Source organism: Triticum aestivum, chromosome 7A, assembly GCF_018294505.1.
Source record: "Triticum aestivum cultivar Chinese Spring chromosome 7A, IWGSC CS RefSeq v2.1, whole genome shotgun sequence".
Lineage (NCBI taxonomy): Eukaryota > Viridiplantae > Streptophyta > Magnoliopsida > Poales > Poaceae > Triticum > Triticum aestivum.
This window is the reverse complement of record NC_057812.1, coordinates 65,425,213-65,440,868: the sequence shown is the minus strand read 5'-3', so window position 1 is coordinate 65,440,868 and position 15,656 is coordinate 65,425,213. Positions and strand designations below refer to the sequence as shown.

Below are 15,656 nucleotides of genomic sequence, written 5' to 3'. Positions count from 1 at the left end.
TATTAAAGTATTTTCTGTTCAGAACATGAAAAGCAGAAAGAAACAAAATAAACTTTAATAAATAAGTAGAAACAAAATTAAATAAATTAAAATATAATAAAATAAATAAGTAGAAATAAAATAAAACAAAATAAATTTTAATAAAATAAATAAGTAGAAACAAAATAAAATAGATTAAAATTTAATACAATAAATAAGTAGAAACAAAATAAAATAAACTTATATAAAATAAAGAAGTAGAAACAAAATAAACTTTATAAAAGTATAATAAATAAACTTTAATAAAATAAATAAAAATAGGAACAGTAAGTTTTTTTGTTATAAATAAAAACAAAATAAAATAAATAAAGCAACAAAAAATGAAAAAAAAGTGCCACCTACTGGGCCACCACGGCCTGAATACGACTAGAAACCCAACCATGGGCAAGGATTCAGGCCCGCAGGAGGCCCAGTAGGCCACAGACAGCATAGTGTCATATTAGGCCCATAAGCCTGCATTTGAGAGAGCTCGAGAGGGCAGCCAGAGTGGGGCTTATAAACCACTCCGAGCCCCTCTCAACTAGCGAGATGAGACTAAAGTTTTGGCCGCGGACAGCGACAGGCCTTTGGTCCCGGTTGATGGTACCAACCGGGACTAAAAGGATGCATTGGTACCGGTTCGTGACATCAACCGGGACCAATGTCCCCCCTTTAGTCCTGGTTGATGGGCTGCCGAAAACTGACCTTTGGTCCCGGTTGGTGGCATCAACCGGGACTAAAGGTGACTATACTGAAGAACCTTTTGTTGGTACACTTCTCTTGTTAGGTGTTACACATGTAAAGTAGAGAAGCTTATGAATGATAATAGTTCTTCTGAAACCATTTAAGCTTATTTATAAGTTCATATGTAGAGAGTACACATTCAGAAGTTATATGCTCTGCTACTACAGATTTCTTGGAAACAGATCATCACCTTGAATGCTTTGCTCACTTCACATGTATGACGATTCTCATGTATACATTTTTTTAATCGCCAGCTTTTACCGTCCTACAAAGCCGGTCCATAGATAAACTTCATTATTTTCTTTGTTGTGTAGATTGCAGACCATGGAGAACAAGAAAAAGAAATGTCAAAGTGTTTTCAGTGAAACACCATATGATATATCAGACTTAACAAATGGAAAAACAGTTCAATTTTGGTCTGTTAGTGCTAATGTTTTTTTGCTTCCTTGATAGACTGGAAAAATAATTCTAACTGGTTAGCAGGTAATTTAGTTCTAAACTTGCCTTTTTAAGATATGGGCTAGCATGATAACTTTTTGAATGGAAAAAGTCGCTAGAACGTCCAACATACGATCTAGTTTCAAAGCTCTTGTCGTGATGCCTTTTTTATGTGAAAATGATTTTTCGATTGCATCGACGGTTTGAACTACAAAATATTTTGAAATTTTGAAATAGGGAGGAGTTTAGAATGACATCAGTTTTTCCTTCCTCTAATTTAGTTGCATGTCCGGAGAATGTTGGAGGACCATTTTTATGCTCCGATAATTTCTATATAGACAAGATGGTAACTTATGTACCACCGATGTGATAACTTACTTAGCCTTGTCCTGGTAACTTTTGACCCGAAAGAAAAGTCAGCGGAACATATCAACATGGGATGTAGTTTCAAAAGTCTCGTCGTGACGAATCTTTTATTTGAAAACAGTTTTTTAATTGGACCGATGATAGCTACAAAAAAATTTAAAATTCCATTTTTTATGAAATCTTTGCTGATGTCACTCTTTTGTTTTTATATGCATGGTTGCTAGTAGAATTGCTTTACACGCAAAATATAAAACAAATCAAAGATATGTGCTCGCATGACCATTACATAGCGCGACCCTTACATATAGGAAGATTCTTCGGTAACCTTGCCTATAATTATAACGTTCAGCATATATCAAAGTCCGTAATTAAATTCCGCATATTTACTTGGAAGTTACTGGTTTGTTCGCTACATCATTAAAAAAAAATCAGGCTGGCTTGGACAGCTTACAAAGAATGCAAAGCCGGAATACAAGCATCCAGAAAAAGGTTTAAACAAAACACCATTGAGACGTCAATTTACAAAGAATGTACTCCCTCCATTCCACAATGTAGTGCTTACTCTATCCACGTGCTTCAACTTTGACCGTAAATTTAACTATCAAGACCGATTGCGGCGGGAGCAAAAATTATATCAGTGAATTCATATTCGAAAGAAGTTTTTTTATTATATATATTTTTCTCCCGCCGCAATTGGTCTGGTTGGTTAAATTTATGATCAAAGTTGGACCTCAGAAAGCGCGGGCGCACTATATTTTGGAATGGAGGGAGTATAGAAGTACATTTTTTAGAGTAAAAAATGTATAGAAGTACATTTAAAAGACACTAATCTACATATATTTAAAAAGGCAAAGAGAAGTTTGACATTCGTGACTAGCCAAATACGCATACAACTTTGCATGCATCATTTTCTTCCTGGCAAGTCCATCGTCCAACACGGTGTGTAAGCATAGGAAATATCCACGTCTGAATACTCATGCTCCATTATTCCCAAGTATCGAACCTTTGAGCTATTTAAATAATAAGCAAATGTTGCGCTTCTGTAATCATCATGAAAAAGGGCAATTTCTTTGTAAGCATGGAATCCCAGACACCAAAAAAGATGAGCTGGAGCACCAGGGCTGCCCTTTTTGGGCCAGTCTACAGTGGTAACAGCATTTTCATCATCGGAATCCCATTCAAAATCATCTTTGGATAGTGCCTCGTTGTATTTATTTGCAACTTCAAGGTTGACGTCTTTTTCCAACAACGATTCCTTTTGTTCAAGCGACTGTGAGATCCATGGTCCACTGTCACGTTTACAAGGATATATTCTCCATGCTGTCTCAAAGCAGATTTCATTCTTTAAAACCCAGTCCATCGCGCCAGCATGTGATTCAGAAAGAAGCCAAATCTTAAATGTGCATCGGCCGTCGATATCCTGCACACAATAGATCCCCTTCTTCGATTTTCCCAAACGAAATAGTGATCCTTTGCCTCCTTTTGGCAGCTCGATTACTTGGTAATTATCATTCCATAATTTTATTCTGCACATAAGCAAATGAACTTTAAAGGTTAATCACCAAACACAGTATGTAGTAACAGTAATGATCTTCACGTAGTAGTACCTCATTACAAAACCACCCTTTGTATTATGCCTTAAAGGGACATAGAGCGAGCCCTTCCAGTGAGCGGAGTAGTACAATTCCCCGTCAGATTTCCAATGTGAGTTCATGTCGGCCATTGTCCCAGCAGCATCTCCTTCTCGTCTAAATGACCTTTCCCTCCAACAATTTGTCACCGAGGAGAAAACATGCATGACATACACCGAAGGTGGCCACTCCATGCTGGACGCCACCTCAGCTGGTACATTACGGGGCACACGGGGAACGTAAAACACCTCGTAATGTGGCGAGACGGTAGGGTCATAGACGAGGTAGCCGTTGCGGTAGCAACGCCCGCAGGTCGACTTTCGCCGGAAGCACGCACACGGCAGTGGGGGCAAGGACGCCCACTGCCGCGTGGCGGGGTTGGCCACCTTGTCGGTTTCAATCAAGAGGAGGCCGTTGCAGTAGTCCGTGATCTCACCGATGACCTCCGCGTAGTCTGGACGGTTGTCGAGGTAGTCGAGCCTGCTGGTGATGTAGCGCGTCGTTGATCGGCGCGCGAAGAGCTTCGGGGCATCGATCTTGTCTATGTTGTAGATGACAGCGTCGAGCGAGAGCGGGAGCAGGTCGGCTCGCAGCAGACGGCGGTGGTCGACGGTGGCACGCCATGCCTTGCAGACGCTGCGGCAGATGGCGAGGGAGCGCGGCGGTAGGCTGCGGAGTATGTCCTCCAGCAGGTCGGTGTGCTCCATGTCCATGTCCACCCCCCACCGTCGGTATGTCAGATCAGATCGTGGAACATTGGAAGAAGACGATCGAGTAGGGCGGTCTTGTTAGGAAGGCAGCATATTGATGGCAGAATCGATCGACCCCGCGTATATATTGGTAAGTACATCGATCCGAGCTAGGTAGGACTCTACGGACACATCCGACTCGTAGACGGCCAAATCTTTTCCATCTTAATTATCCGTACACTATATCGTTTCAATGTCGTGCAGTATTTTTGTTTTCCTGAAACAAAGCTATAATCCGTTTCCGATCAAGTGAAGCCAGGAATTGTGAGTACATGCATAAGTTCTAGATAGATTGTATTGGTACATGCATGCAGCCGAGAGCGAGAGGGAACTGTACGTTGCCGTGCCAAGAGACTAGCTCAAAGTGAGGTGAGTTAGTTGAGGCAAAGATGTTGAGTTGGTCCATCGGAGTTGCTGGATGTGCATGCACTTGTTTAGTGGAGTACATGAGGATGTGCATGCACTTGTTTAGTGGAGTACATGTGTGCGTGGAGCGTGAGTTTAGGATCAGACCCGTGTGTGTGACTTGGACTGTGCTTTTGTTTCCCTTTTAAATACCCTTGTAATCACTTTGGTTAATTAAGAGAAAAAAAAGCCAGAAAAGGCACAAATTGTGCGGTGCTAAAACTCTCGTCTACTCTTTTTCTATCTTGTCTGCATGATTTCATCTCGTACCTTGGGCAGAGATTACACTTGGCACCAGAGCCATGGTGAGTGAAGGTTCGCGCACTCCGTCAGATTACATTTGGCACCAGAGCCATGGTGAGTGAAGGTTCGCGCACTCCGTCGCCAGGTTGCCACCGAGTCTTGGCCTCGCCGGTGCGCCGCGGCCGGAGCCCGCCGCGGCGTGGCTGCCACGAGGCGGTGGTGCAGCAGGAGTTCGTCCACCAGGCCAGCAGCACCGTCGTCTACCCACAACTGACGGCGACGAACTACTTCGAGTGATCGCTGATCATGAAGGTGAACATGGAGGCCCAACGCGTGTGGGCCGCCATCGAGGGAGGTGGGAGTTTCAGCCAGGACAGGGCGGCGCTTGCGGCAATTCTGCGAGCCGTGCCGCAGGAGATGCACTCCACACTTGCCGTGAAGGCGACGACAACGGAAGGCATGGGATGCCATCAAGATCATGCGGGTCGGTGATGCCCGCGTCCATGAGGCCATGGCGCAGACTCTCCTAAAGGAGTTTGATGTCGTCCGCATGAGGAGCGGCGAGACACTCGACAAGCTCGCCATGCGCAAGAACGGGATCGCCAACAAGCTGCGCACGCTCAACGAGAACCACAACGAGGTGAAGGTCGTGAAGAAGCTTCTCCGCATTGTGCCGTCCAAGTATACCCAGGTAGCTATTGCCATTGAGAAGCTTCATCTTAAAACCATGTCCATGGAAGAGCTTGTAGGAAGGCTCAAAACGGCGAAGGGCCGGAGCTACGAGGGTGCCAGCAACTACGACCAGGGTGGTGAGAGTCGCCTGCTCCTCATGGACGAGGAGTGGCTTGCTCGCCACCGCAGTGGCGCCGGCAACAAGAAGAGAAACGTCGACATTCACAAGGTTCATTGCTACACTTGCCAAGAGTACGGGCATTACTCCAGGGACTGTACCGAGCCGAAGAAGGAGCGGGCGCTTCTCGCCGATGCGACCGCCAACGACAAGCCGGGGTTGTACTGAAGGTCGCCATGGAGTTCCCAATAAAGCATAACAAGGTTAAGGGGGCGATTGTTGGTGTTAACCATTGTTGTTTAGTAGTTCATCTAGTTTATTTCTGCTTGTGTTTGTTCAGTCTAAGTCTAGTACAACAATGCATGGCATCATGGTGAAGTGGATTGATGGATCGGCAATGGTGCGATCTGATCATCGGGCAAGTGAAGCTAGAAATTGTGAGTACATGCATAACTTTTAGATAGATTGTGTAGGTTCATGCATGCAGCCGAGAGTGAAAGGGATCTGTACGTTGCCGTGCCAAGAGACTAGCTCAAAGTGAGGTGGGTTAGTTGAGGCAAAGACGTTGAGTTTGTCCATCGGAGTGGCTGGATGTGGATGCATTTGTTTAGTGGAGTACAAGTGTGCGTGGAGCGTTAGTTTAGGATCAGGCCGGTGTGTGTGACTTGGCTCGCGCGTTTGCTTCCCTTTTAAATACCCATCTAATCGCTTTGGTTAAATTAAAAAAGAGTAAGAAAAGGCAAAAGTTGTGAGTTGCCAAACCTCCCCGTGTACTCTTCTTCTATCTTGTGTGCGTGAGTTCATGTTCTAACTTGGGCAAGATTACACTTGGCATCAGAGCTATGATGAGTGAAGGTTCGCGCACTCAGTCGCCGGGTTGCCGCCGTGTCTCGGCCTCGCCGGTGCGCCACGGCCGGAGCCCGACGCGCGTGCCTGCCGCGAGGTGGTGATGCAGTAGGAGTTCGTCCACTAGGCCAGCAGCACCATCATCTACTCTTGTAATCACTTTGGTTAATTAAGAGAAAGATAGTCAGAAAAGGCACAAGTTGTGAGATGCCAAAACTCCTATGTAATCTTCTTCTATCTTGTGTGTGTGAGTTCATCTCTACCTTTGACAGAGATTACATTTGGCATCAGAGCTATGGTGAGTGAAGGTTCGCACACTCCGTCGCCGGGTCACCGCCCTGTCTTGGCCTCGCCGGTGCGCCACGGTGATGTCGTTTGAAACTACGTCGGTATTTCCCCAAAGAGGAAGGGATGATGCACCACAACGGCGGTAGGTATTTCCCTTAGATATGAAACCAAGGTTATCGAACCAGTAAGAGAACCAAGCAACACAACGTAAACAAGACTTGCACACAAATAACAACTACTCACAACCCGACGTGTAAAAGGGGTTGTCAATCCCTTTCGGGTAGCGGCGCCCGAAGATGGGCAAACAGACGTGAGAGAGTTGTAAATATTGATAGATTGAACGCCAAATAAAATAAATTGCAACAAGTTATTTTTGGATTTTTGGATTTAATAGATCTAAAAATAAAAGACATAGAAAATAGATCGCAAAGGCAAATAATATGAGAAAGAGACCCGGGGGCCATAGGTTTCACTAGTGGCTTCTGTCGAGAAAAATAGCAAACGGTGGGTAAACAAATTACTGTTGGGAAATTGATAAAACTTCAAATAGTCATGATGATATCCAGGCAATGATCATTACATAGGCATCGCGTCCAAGATTAGTAGACCGACTCCTGCCTGCATCTACTACTATTACTCCACACCTCGACCATTATCCAGCATCCATATAGTGTATTATGTTCATGGAGAAACGGAGTAATGCAATAAGAACGATGACATGATGTAGACAATATCTATCTTTGTAGAGATAGACCCCATCGTTTTATCCTTAGTAGCAACGATACATACGCGTCGGTTCCCCTTCTATCACTTGGATCAAGCACCGTAAGATCGAACCCACTACAAAATACCTCTTCCCATTGCAAGATAAATTGATCAAGTTGGCCAAACAAAACCCAAATATCGGAGAAGAAATATGAGGCTATAAGTAATCATGCATAAAAGAGATCAAAGAAACTCAAATACTTTCATGGATAAAAAGATAGATCTGATCATAAACTCAAAGTTCATCCGATCCTAACAAACACACTGCAAAAAGAGTCACATCATATGGATCTCCAAGAGACCATTGTATTGAGAATCAAACGAGAGAGAGGAAGCCATCTAGCTACTAACTACGGACCCGGAGGTCTACAAGGAACTACTCATGCATCATCGGAGAGGCACCAATGGAGGTGGTGAGCCCCATCCGTGATGGTGTCTAGATTGGATCTGGTGGTTCTGGACTCTGAGTTGGCTGGAATGGATTTTCGTCGACTCCCCTAGGATTTATGAAATATTGGGGTATTTATAGAGCAAAGAGGCGGTCCGGGGGGCACCTGAGGTGGGCACAACCCACCAGGGCGCGCCTGGGCCTCCTGACGCGCCCTGGTGGGTTGTTCTCTCCTCGGAACACCCCGCATGCGCAGCCTTGGCCCATTAGGTGTCTTCTGGTCCATAAAAAATTCCGTAAAGTTTCATGGCATTTGGACTTCGTTTGGTATCGATTTTCTGCGATGTAAAAACATGCAAAAAACAGCAACTGGCACTTGGCACTATGTCAATATGTTGGTACCAAAAAATGATATAAAATGATTATAAAACATCCAAGATTGATAATATAACAGCATGGAACAATCAAAAATTATCGATACGCTGAAGACGTATCAACATCCCCAAGCTTAACTCCAGCTCATCCTTGAGTAGGTAAGTGATAAAAACAAAAAAATTGATGTGGAATGCTGCCTATCATGTCATATCATATTCTTTTCTTTATAGCATGGACATTTGGACTTTTATATTGTTCAAAGCAATAGTCTAGTTTTGACATGATAACTTAAATACTGAAGCATATCAACAAGCAACCATGTCTTTCAAAATATCAACGATAAAATAAGCTATCACTATCCCATCATGCTCAATCATTGATCCATTCATGAAACACACTCGCATATTAACTATAACCAATGCTCAAGTACGATCATATTGCCTCCTAGTTGGTGCTTTTTGTAAGAGAAGATGGAGACTCAAATTCAAAATAAAAATTGCATAAAGTAAAAGAAAGGCCCTTCGCGGAGGAAAGTAGGGATTTGTAGAGGTGCGAGAGCTCAAAGCGAAAAACTTAGAGATAAAAACATTTTGGGAGGTGTATCCATCCCACCAATGAAAATGACTTAGAGTTCCCAACACTTTCCATGCTTGATATATCATAGGCGGTTCCCAAACAGAAAATAAAGTTTATTCCTTTTTCCACCATACTTTCACTTTCCATGGCTAACCGTATCCGCGGGTGCCTTCCATACCAACACTTTTCAAGGAATTTATTATTTGACAACATAAAGTAAATTCATTTTTCATTTCAGGACTGGCCATCCCTAATACCTTTGCCTTACTCTTGTGCAATGACAAGTGAATAAACACTCATCGTGAGAATAACACATCTAGCATGCAAAATATTAGTCACCCCTCACCGCTCCGCGAGAGAAACGAACACACAAAAGAGAAGTTTATTTTGAAAATTAGAGATGGCACATACAAATTTGCTTAGAACGGCAAAAGAATACCGCATATAGGTAGATATAGTGGACTCATGTGGCAAAATTGGTTTAAAGGTTTTTGGATGCACACGTAGTGATCATACTTAGTGCAAAATGAGTCTAGCAAAAGATTGAGAAGCGACCAACCAAGAAACGTATAATCTCATAAGCGAGCATTAAGCGTAACTAACACTGAATAATGCATCATAAGTAGGATATAATTTCATTGCATAATCATTGACTTTCATGCTTGCATAGGGAATCACAAACCTTAACACAAATATTCTTACTAAAGCATAATTACTCATCAATATAACTCACATATCACATCATCATATCTCAAAACTATTACTAAGAATCAAGTTTATTTTGTCCAATAATCTCCATGAAGGTTTTTATTATATCCTTCTTGGATATCTATACTCTGGAACTAATTTTCATATGTTGCTTTTGACAAGCTCAACAAATATAAGTGAAGATCACGAGCATAATTTTTCTTTCCCTCAAATTAATTTAAGTGAAAAAAGAGAGAATTTGTCGTGGAATTGTCACAGCAGATGTCCTAGTGAAACGACTTAGTCGTGGAGCCATCGCAACTAGGAAGCTTAAAGGGGTTAATCGGGACAAAGGACACGAGTGGTTTATACTGGTTCGGCCCATTGCGGTGAAGGTAAAGCCCAGTCCAGTTGATGTGGTATTGCTAGGTTTTGATGAGCCAGGAGCGAATCCGCTAGCTTGGCTCTCGATCTGTTGTTTCTTGCCCTAAGCCACCATCGGGTCGTCCCCTTATATACACGGGTTGACGCCCTGCAGCCTACAGAGTCCCGGCCGGCTCATACAACGTGTCCGGCTCGGTGACATCTCTTACATGCCTTACTTTACAAGTCTTATTCATACATGGCAGTTTATACTTACAGGCCTTAAGCCGCCTCTGGGCTTGGGCTTATTATAAGCCTTATCATAAACCGTCACCCTATATACTCTTCGGGCTTCACTTAAGTAACCCGCCATTGCGGTTGACCCGGCCCCTCCTGGGCAGGTCATATCTGGTACTCATATCCCCAACATTAGGCCCCGAGTTGATTTGAACTTTGTTCATGTCAATCTTCAAACACTTAGAAGAAATCCATCTTCCACTACTTGTAAAAGCTTTATAAACCGCCATGACGTCACCTTCAGAAAATTTGGAAACCCGCCACGATGTCATCTTAACGGATCCTTATCTTAAATGCCTTCCGAAAATTGAGGCGTCTAATTAGCTGGATAATCATCATTTTAGCCTTCCTCGTTTTTTGCGCCTGCCTATTCACCTATCTCCTTATAAATAGGCATGGCTGGTCTTCCTCATTCTTCTTCTTCCTTCTCTCGCCACCCCTCTATCGCTCGAGCTTCGCCGCCGCCGCAGCGCTCACCGTTGTCCTCAACCTTGGCCGCTGCATCAACCCGAGCTTGTCCCGAGAACAGTGGCGACCCTTCGTAGTAGAACTGCATCCGTAAGTTCTTACCCTTCCGCACCTTAGATCCGCATTCGGGTTTGCAAGTTCTTCTGTGTTCTTCGTTGTTCATCACAGATTCTTCGTAGTTTCTCCACCGCATCCTATTTTGATCTAAAATAAGTATAGAACTCATGCGGTAGCTGTTTCGCATCCATTTTAGATGCTAGTAGATCCCCTTTCTTGCATAAAGGCCTCCTTAGGACCGATGAACTCCTCTGCACTATTTTTTAGGTCTACATTTATTTTCCTTTCTTGACCGGTCTTGATCCAAAATAATAGCAACAGCCTGTGAAACTTGTTCATCTTAGTACTTAGCCATTTTTTTGTCGCTGGCAACCTTTGAATACCTTTAGTTATGGCGGCTTATCCTGCCGGCCCATTTTTCCTTCATATATCATTAGCCCTTACTTAAGTCGCCATTACGCATCTGTATTGCAGACATTAACCTGTGATTCCACCATTTAACTTAAACTAGCAAATGACTTCATTTTTAGCTTGTCCTCTCACCAAGCTGCCAAAGAAGACGACAGTTTGCAACTGGGTCCTTTCCACAGTCACTGACGCCACTCTGAAGGACTTTGTTCACATTGAGTTTTTACCAGAGAAGAGCATTATGTCCTATCGCACACCTGACCCGGCCGAAGAAAAACCTCAGCCTAAGGATGATGAAGTCATCGTCTTTACTAATCATATGAACCGGGGTTTTTCACCGCCCGGCTCAAAATTCTTCAGAGATGTTCTGCACTTTTTCAAGCTTCACCCCCAAGATCTTGGACCCAATTCCATATCAAACATCTGGAATTTCCAGGTTCTCTGCGAGGTTTATCTTCAAGAAGAACCTACTGTTGAACTCTTCAGAGAGTATTTCTATTTGAACCGCCAGAATGAATGCACCAACGGCCCCAGCTTGGAACCTGGTGGAATTTCGATTCAGCACAGACAGGGTGTTGTCTTTCCCTTAGTAGTCTTACCAAGCCATCCCAAGGATTGGAACCAAACTTGGTTTTATTGCAAAGACACGTCACCAGCTAATGAAAATCCAATGTCGGGTTATCGCGCGGGGCGCCTTGACGCTAAGTTTTCACTCCCTAACAAGCTTTATGCCGCTGAACGTAAGAAGCTCATCCCAACCATCAAAAGGGTGCAAGCCTTGCTGGGAAACGGCTTAACTGGTGTTGACTTGCTCCACTGTTGGATCGCATGGCGGATCATCCCTCTGAGCCGCCGGTCTGACTTAATGTATAATTACACCAGAGGAGCAGATGATCTGTTGCGTTATAGCTCTCTACGTCTGACTGAACAAGCCATCATTGAAATGTTAACTACCCTTGTAAACAACAAATATGAAGACTGCAGTAAAGTAGGATTGAATCCTTTCTGCAAACTTAACCCGGCACCAGAGGTAAATCCCCTTGATTCTTTTTTCTTTAATAGTTAAGCACTTGCATGATGTTTCAACCTTTTATTTGCCTACAGGCCAAATCTGACTTTTGGAAGGCCAAATATGATCATGAAGCCGCCAATAAGGCTAGAGCCGCCGCCATAGCCGCGAAGAAGACAACCCGAAAATCTAAGAAGAAACAACTTCTTTAGATATGTTCAAGCTAGATGATGTTTCTGAGTCAGAGGTAGCCCTTGACTCTCTTGGCCTACTTTTTAACAACCTTATTGACACTGATCATTGTCAGGATGACACGGGGGCCAGCCATGCAGTAGAGGAAGAGGTAACTATTTCCTCTGACTTAGAACCTTTGCCAAGACAGAAACCTCGACTGGTAACCCTGAAAGTAAGGTTTTCACACCCTTTGGCTTATTTGGATCCTCATTTTCTTTTGAAAAAATAGCAACACAAGAACCGCCGTGAGACCCAGACCAGTGACGACAATGAACTGCCCTCCGGCTTACCAAAAACTCCTCGGAAACACCAGAATGAGGTTTCTTTCCCATTTGACTTTTGCTTTTATCAATGAATCTATTTCCTTGCTCTTTTAAACTGTGATTTCACTTTTGCAGGAGGTCTCTCGATCTTCTGGTGATTCCTCTCAAACCAAAAACTCCATGAAAAACAGTATTGGACGTCTTAAGACTTTTGTCAGTCAATCCCATGCGACGGAAGGTCTCATAATAGAGGATGTTGATGCTACTGCCTCCATCCATGAGTACTTTATAGTGAACTTATATCCACCAACCCGAGGTACCACCACCAAAGCCAGATGACCCGGGTTGTCTACCTGGGGTGGGTGATCCTCCCAACTCCACAGAATAGGCTGCCCAGACCATCTCAAATAATGAGGAACTGCCGGCTCAACGGCATTGACCGCTCTCTTATGAAGTTTCTGGTCCCTTTTGCATAAACTGGTGGTGAACATATGATACTTCCCACTACTTAGCTGCTTTGGGTTACTCTGAAAACCGGATTGCTGTTGCTGCTGACCTCCTTGTCCGGATTGCCGATTATAACCAGCCTGATTACCCTGAGGGCCCTGGCCATGAAAACCACCACCGCCTGAATTGCCGCCCAGGCCATGAAAACCGCCACCGCCTGTGTCGCCACCGGGTCCATGATTACTATCGAACATGTTAGAATTCTTGAAAGCCTTGATGATCATACAGTCTTGCCATAGATGGTTGGCCGGCTTCTCCCAGGTGCCGTGTGAGGGAGTCCTGGATTAGGGGGTGTTCGGGTAGCCGGACTATACCTTCAGCCGGACTCCTGGACTATGAAGATACAAGATTGAAGACTCCGTCCCGTGTCCGGATAGGACTTTCCTTGGCATGGAAGGCAAGCTTGGCGATGCGGATATTCAAGATCTCCTACCATTGTAACCGACTCTATGTAACCCTAACCCTATCCGGTGTCTATATAAACCGGAGGGTTGTAGTCCATAGGCAATCAACTCATATACAACAATCATACCATAGGCTAGCTTCTAGGGTTTAGCCTCCTTGATCTCGTGGTAGATCTACTCTTGTACTACCCATATCATCAATATTAATCAAGCAGGACGTAGGGTTTTACCTCCATCAAGAGGGCCCGAACCTGGGTAAAACATCGTGTTCCCTGCCTCCTGATACCATCCGGCCTAGACGCACAGTTCGGGACCCACTACCCGAGATCCGCTGGTTTTGACACCGACATTGGTGCTTTCATTGAGAGTTCCTCTGTGTCGTCGCCTTTAGGCCCGATGGCTCCTTTGATCATCAACAACGATGCGGTCCAGGGTGAGACTTTGCTCCCCGGACAGATCTTCGCTCTGCGGGCCAATTCGCTCAGCCACCTGGAGTAGATCGAAAGCTACGCCCCTGACCATCAAGTCAGGTTCGGAAGCTTAAACTACACGGCTGACATCCGCGGAGACTTGATCTTCGACGGGCTCGAGCCACGGCCAAGCGCGCTGCACTATCTCGAGGGGCATGATCTAGCTCTGCCCCCGGACAGTGTCCTGGAGGCCGCACACGCATCGGTTCTGTTGGGGATATTACCACTAGGCGTAAACCGGCCTACTTGGGCCGGGTTAACTTCATTAGTGGTGTAAGCAGATGAAGGCCCAAGGCCTGTAGTCGGTTAGAGCATGTAGCCGTAAACCGGCCTGATGTATGACTTGTTGTAAGTAAGGAACAGGGAGATAGTAACCGGAACACGAGTATGAACCGGTTAGGACTCTATGGACCGACGGGCGTCACCCGTGTATATAAGGGGACGACCCGGTGACGGTTCAGGACAGACAACCACAACTCGAGCCTAGGCGAAGCTTGTTTGCTCCCTAGCCATCGAGATCATATTAATTCCATCACAACTAGACGTAGGCTTTTACCTTCATCGAAGGGGCCGAACTAGTATAAAACCCTCGTCTCTTTGTGTCCGCTTTAAACCCCTTCAAGTAAACTCGTAGCGATGGCTCCACGACTAAGTCCTTTCGCTAGGACATCTGCCGTGACAAATCCACGACAGTTGGCGCCCACCGTGGGGCTATCGCACGATGGTTTGACGATCTTGGAGGGCAAGCTCAAGGGACTCGAAGGCTATGTTGTGGGCCGGATGACCAAGAGTCGTCGGGGCAGGATCTACATCGACGACGCAGGATGGGGTCCCGAGGCCGAGTCAATCGAGTACGGGTACCGGGCCCCCTTTGGTGGCATACACGTTTTCATTGGCAAAATCGGTGAGCCTGGGCCTGAGCCGGACATCTGCACCAACCTCATCGAGACGGCTCAGCGTGCGAGATCTACCCGGGTTGAACCGGCCGTGAAGCGTGTCTTCGTTGGAGTCGTCCACGAAGGTAAGCGTGAGGACGAGTCAGAACATGGTAATGAGACCGTCGTCTATTCTGATAGCGAGTCCTCGACCGGAGATACCGAATCGCTATACCAGTTGCAAGACGACCAGATTAGGGGTTGTTCCGATGGCGACAGTATTCCGGACCCCCCAGGCCAGGTCAACTGGGTTGGAATATTCATGGCCGGCACACAGGCGGCGAATCACTCTTCGACCGCCGCAGCAATGCTCTCCGGATCAGCAGCGGCAGCCGCAGCAGGGGCAGGAGGCCTTGTGCGCCCGCCGGTTCAAGTTCTGACTAATTTGTTTGATGCACTAGCTGCGCTTATGGCAGAGGACAATCCGGCGGATCAGGAGGCCCATAATGCAGAAATCGCAAAGGTGAAAGAGCAGATCGTGCAAGCCAAAGCGGATCTGGCAGCAGAAAAAGACAGGATGACTGCAGAACGGGCCGCTTTGGACGCCCAGGCCTATAAACTCATGCTTGACCAGAACGCATCACAAGAGGTTTTGAAGCGGAAGCACAGATCATGCATGCCGTCAGGTTTTGACCCCCGAAATCTCTTTCACACTCCAGGAGCTGGGACCAGTAATCCGCCACAGTACCCGGAGACAAACCGGATCGAGGCACCAGGACCAGGGGAGCCGGTCCAACCTCGCCTGATGGAACCCCCTCAGCAGAACATTATGAATCTTCCGCCGGTCCAGACGCCCCCAGGTCATTATTCTAATCCTATGGACAACCTTGTTGCGGCCGCTGCATGGTTAGAGGCCATCCCAGTCGAAGGGGATTCTCCGCAAGCGATAGAGACACGCCGGGTTAAGGAGCTTCTCCGGACTGCGCTGATTC

The 15,656-nt window shown here is 45.5% G+C and overlaps 1 protein-coding gene across 1 annotated transcript; it reads right to left on the bottom strand.

The window, feature by feature from the left end:
- Positions 1-2,201: 2,201 nt before the first annotated feature.
- Positions 2,202-4,105, bottom strand: LOC123153319 (uncharacterized). Its single transcript, XM_044572498.1, has 2 exons — positions 3,174-4,105; positions 2,202-3,092 (listed from the first exon to the last, which is right to left on the bottom strand). Exons 1-2 carry the CDS (start codon positions 3,908-3,910, stop codon positions 2,471-2,473), a joined length of 1,359 nt encoding a protein of 452 aa, XP_044428433.1. The 5' UTR covers positions 3,911-4,105; the 3' UTR covers positions 2,202-2,470.
- Between the last annotated feature and the right edge of the window lie 11,551 nt (positions 4,106-15,656).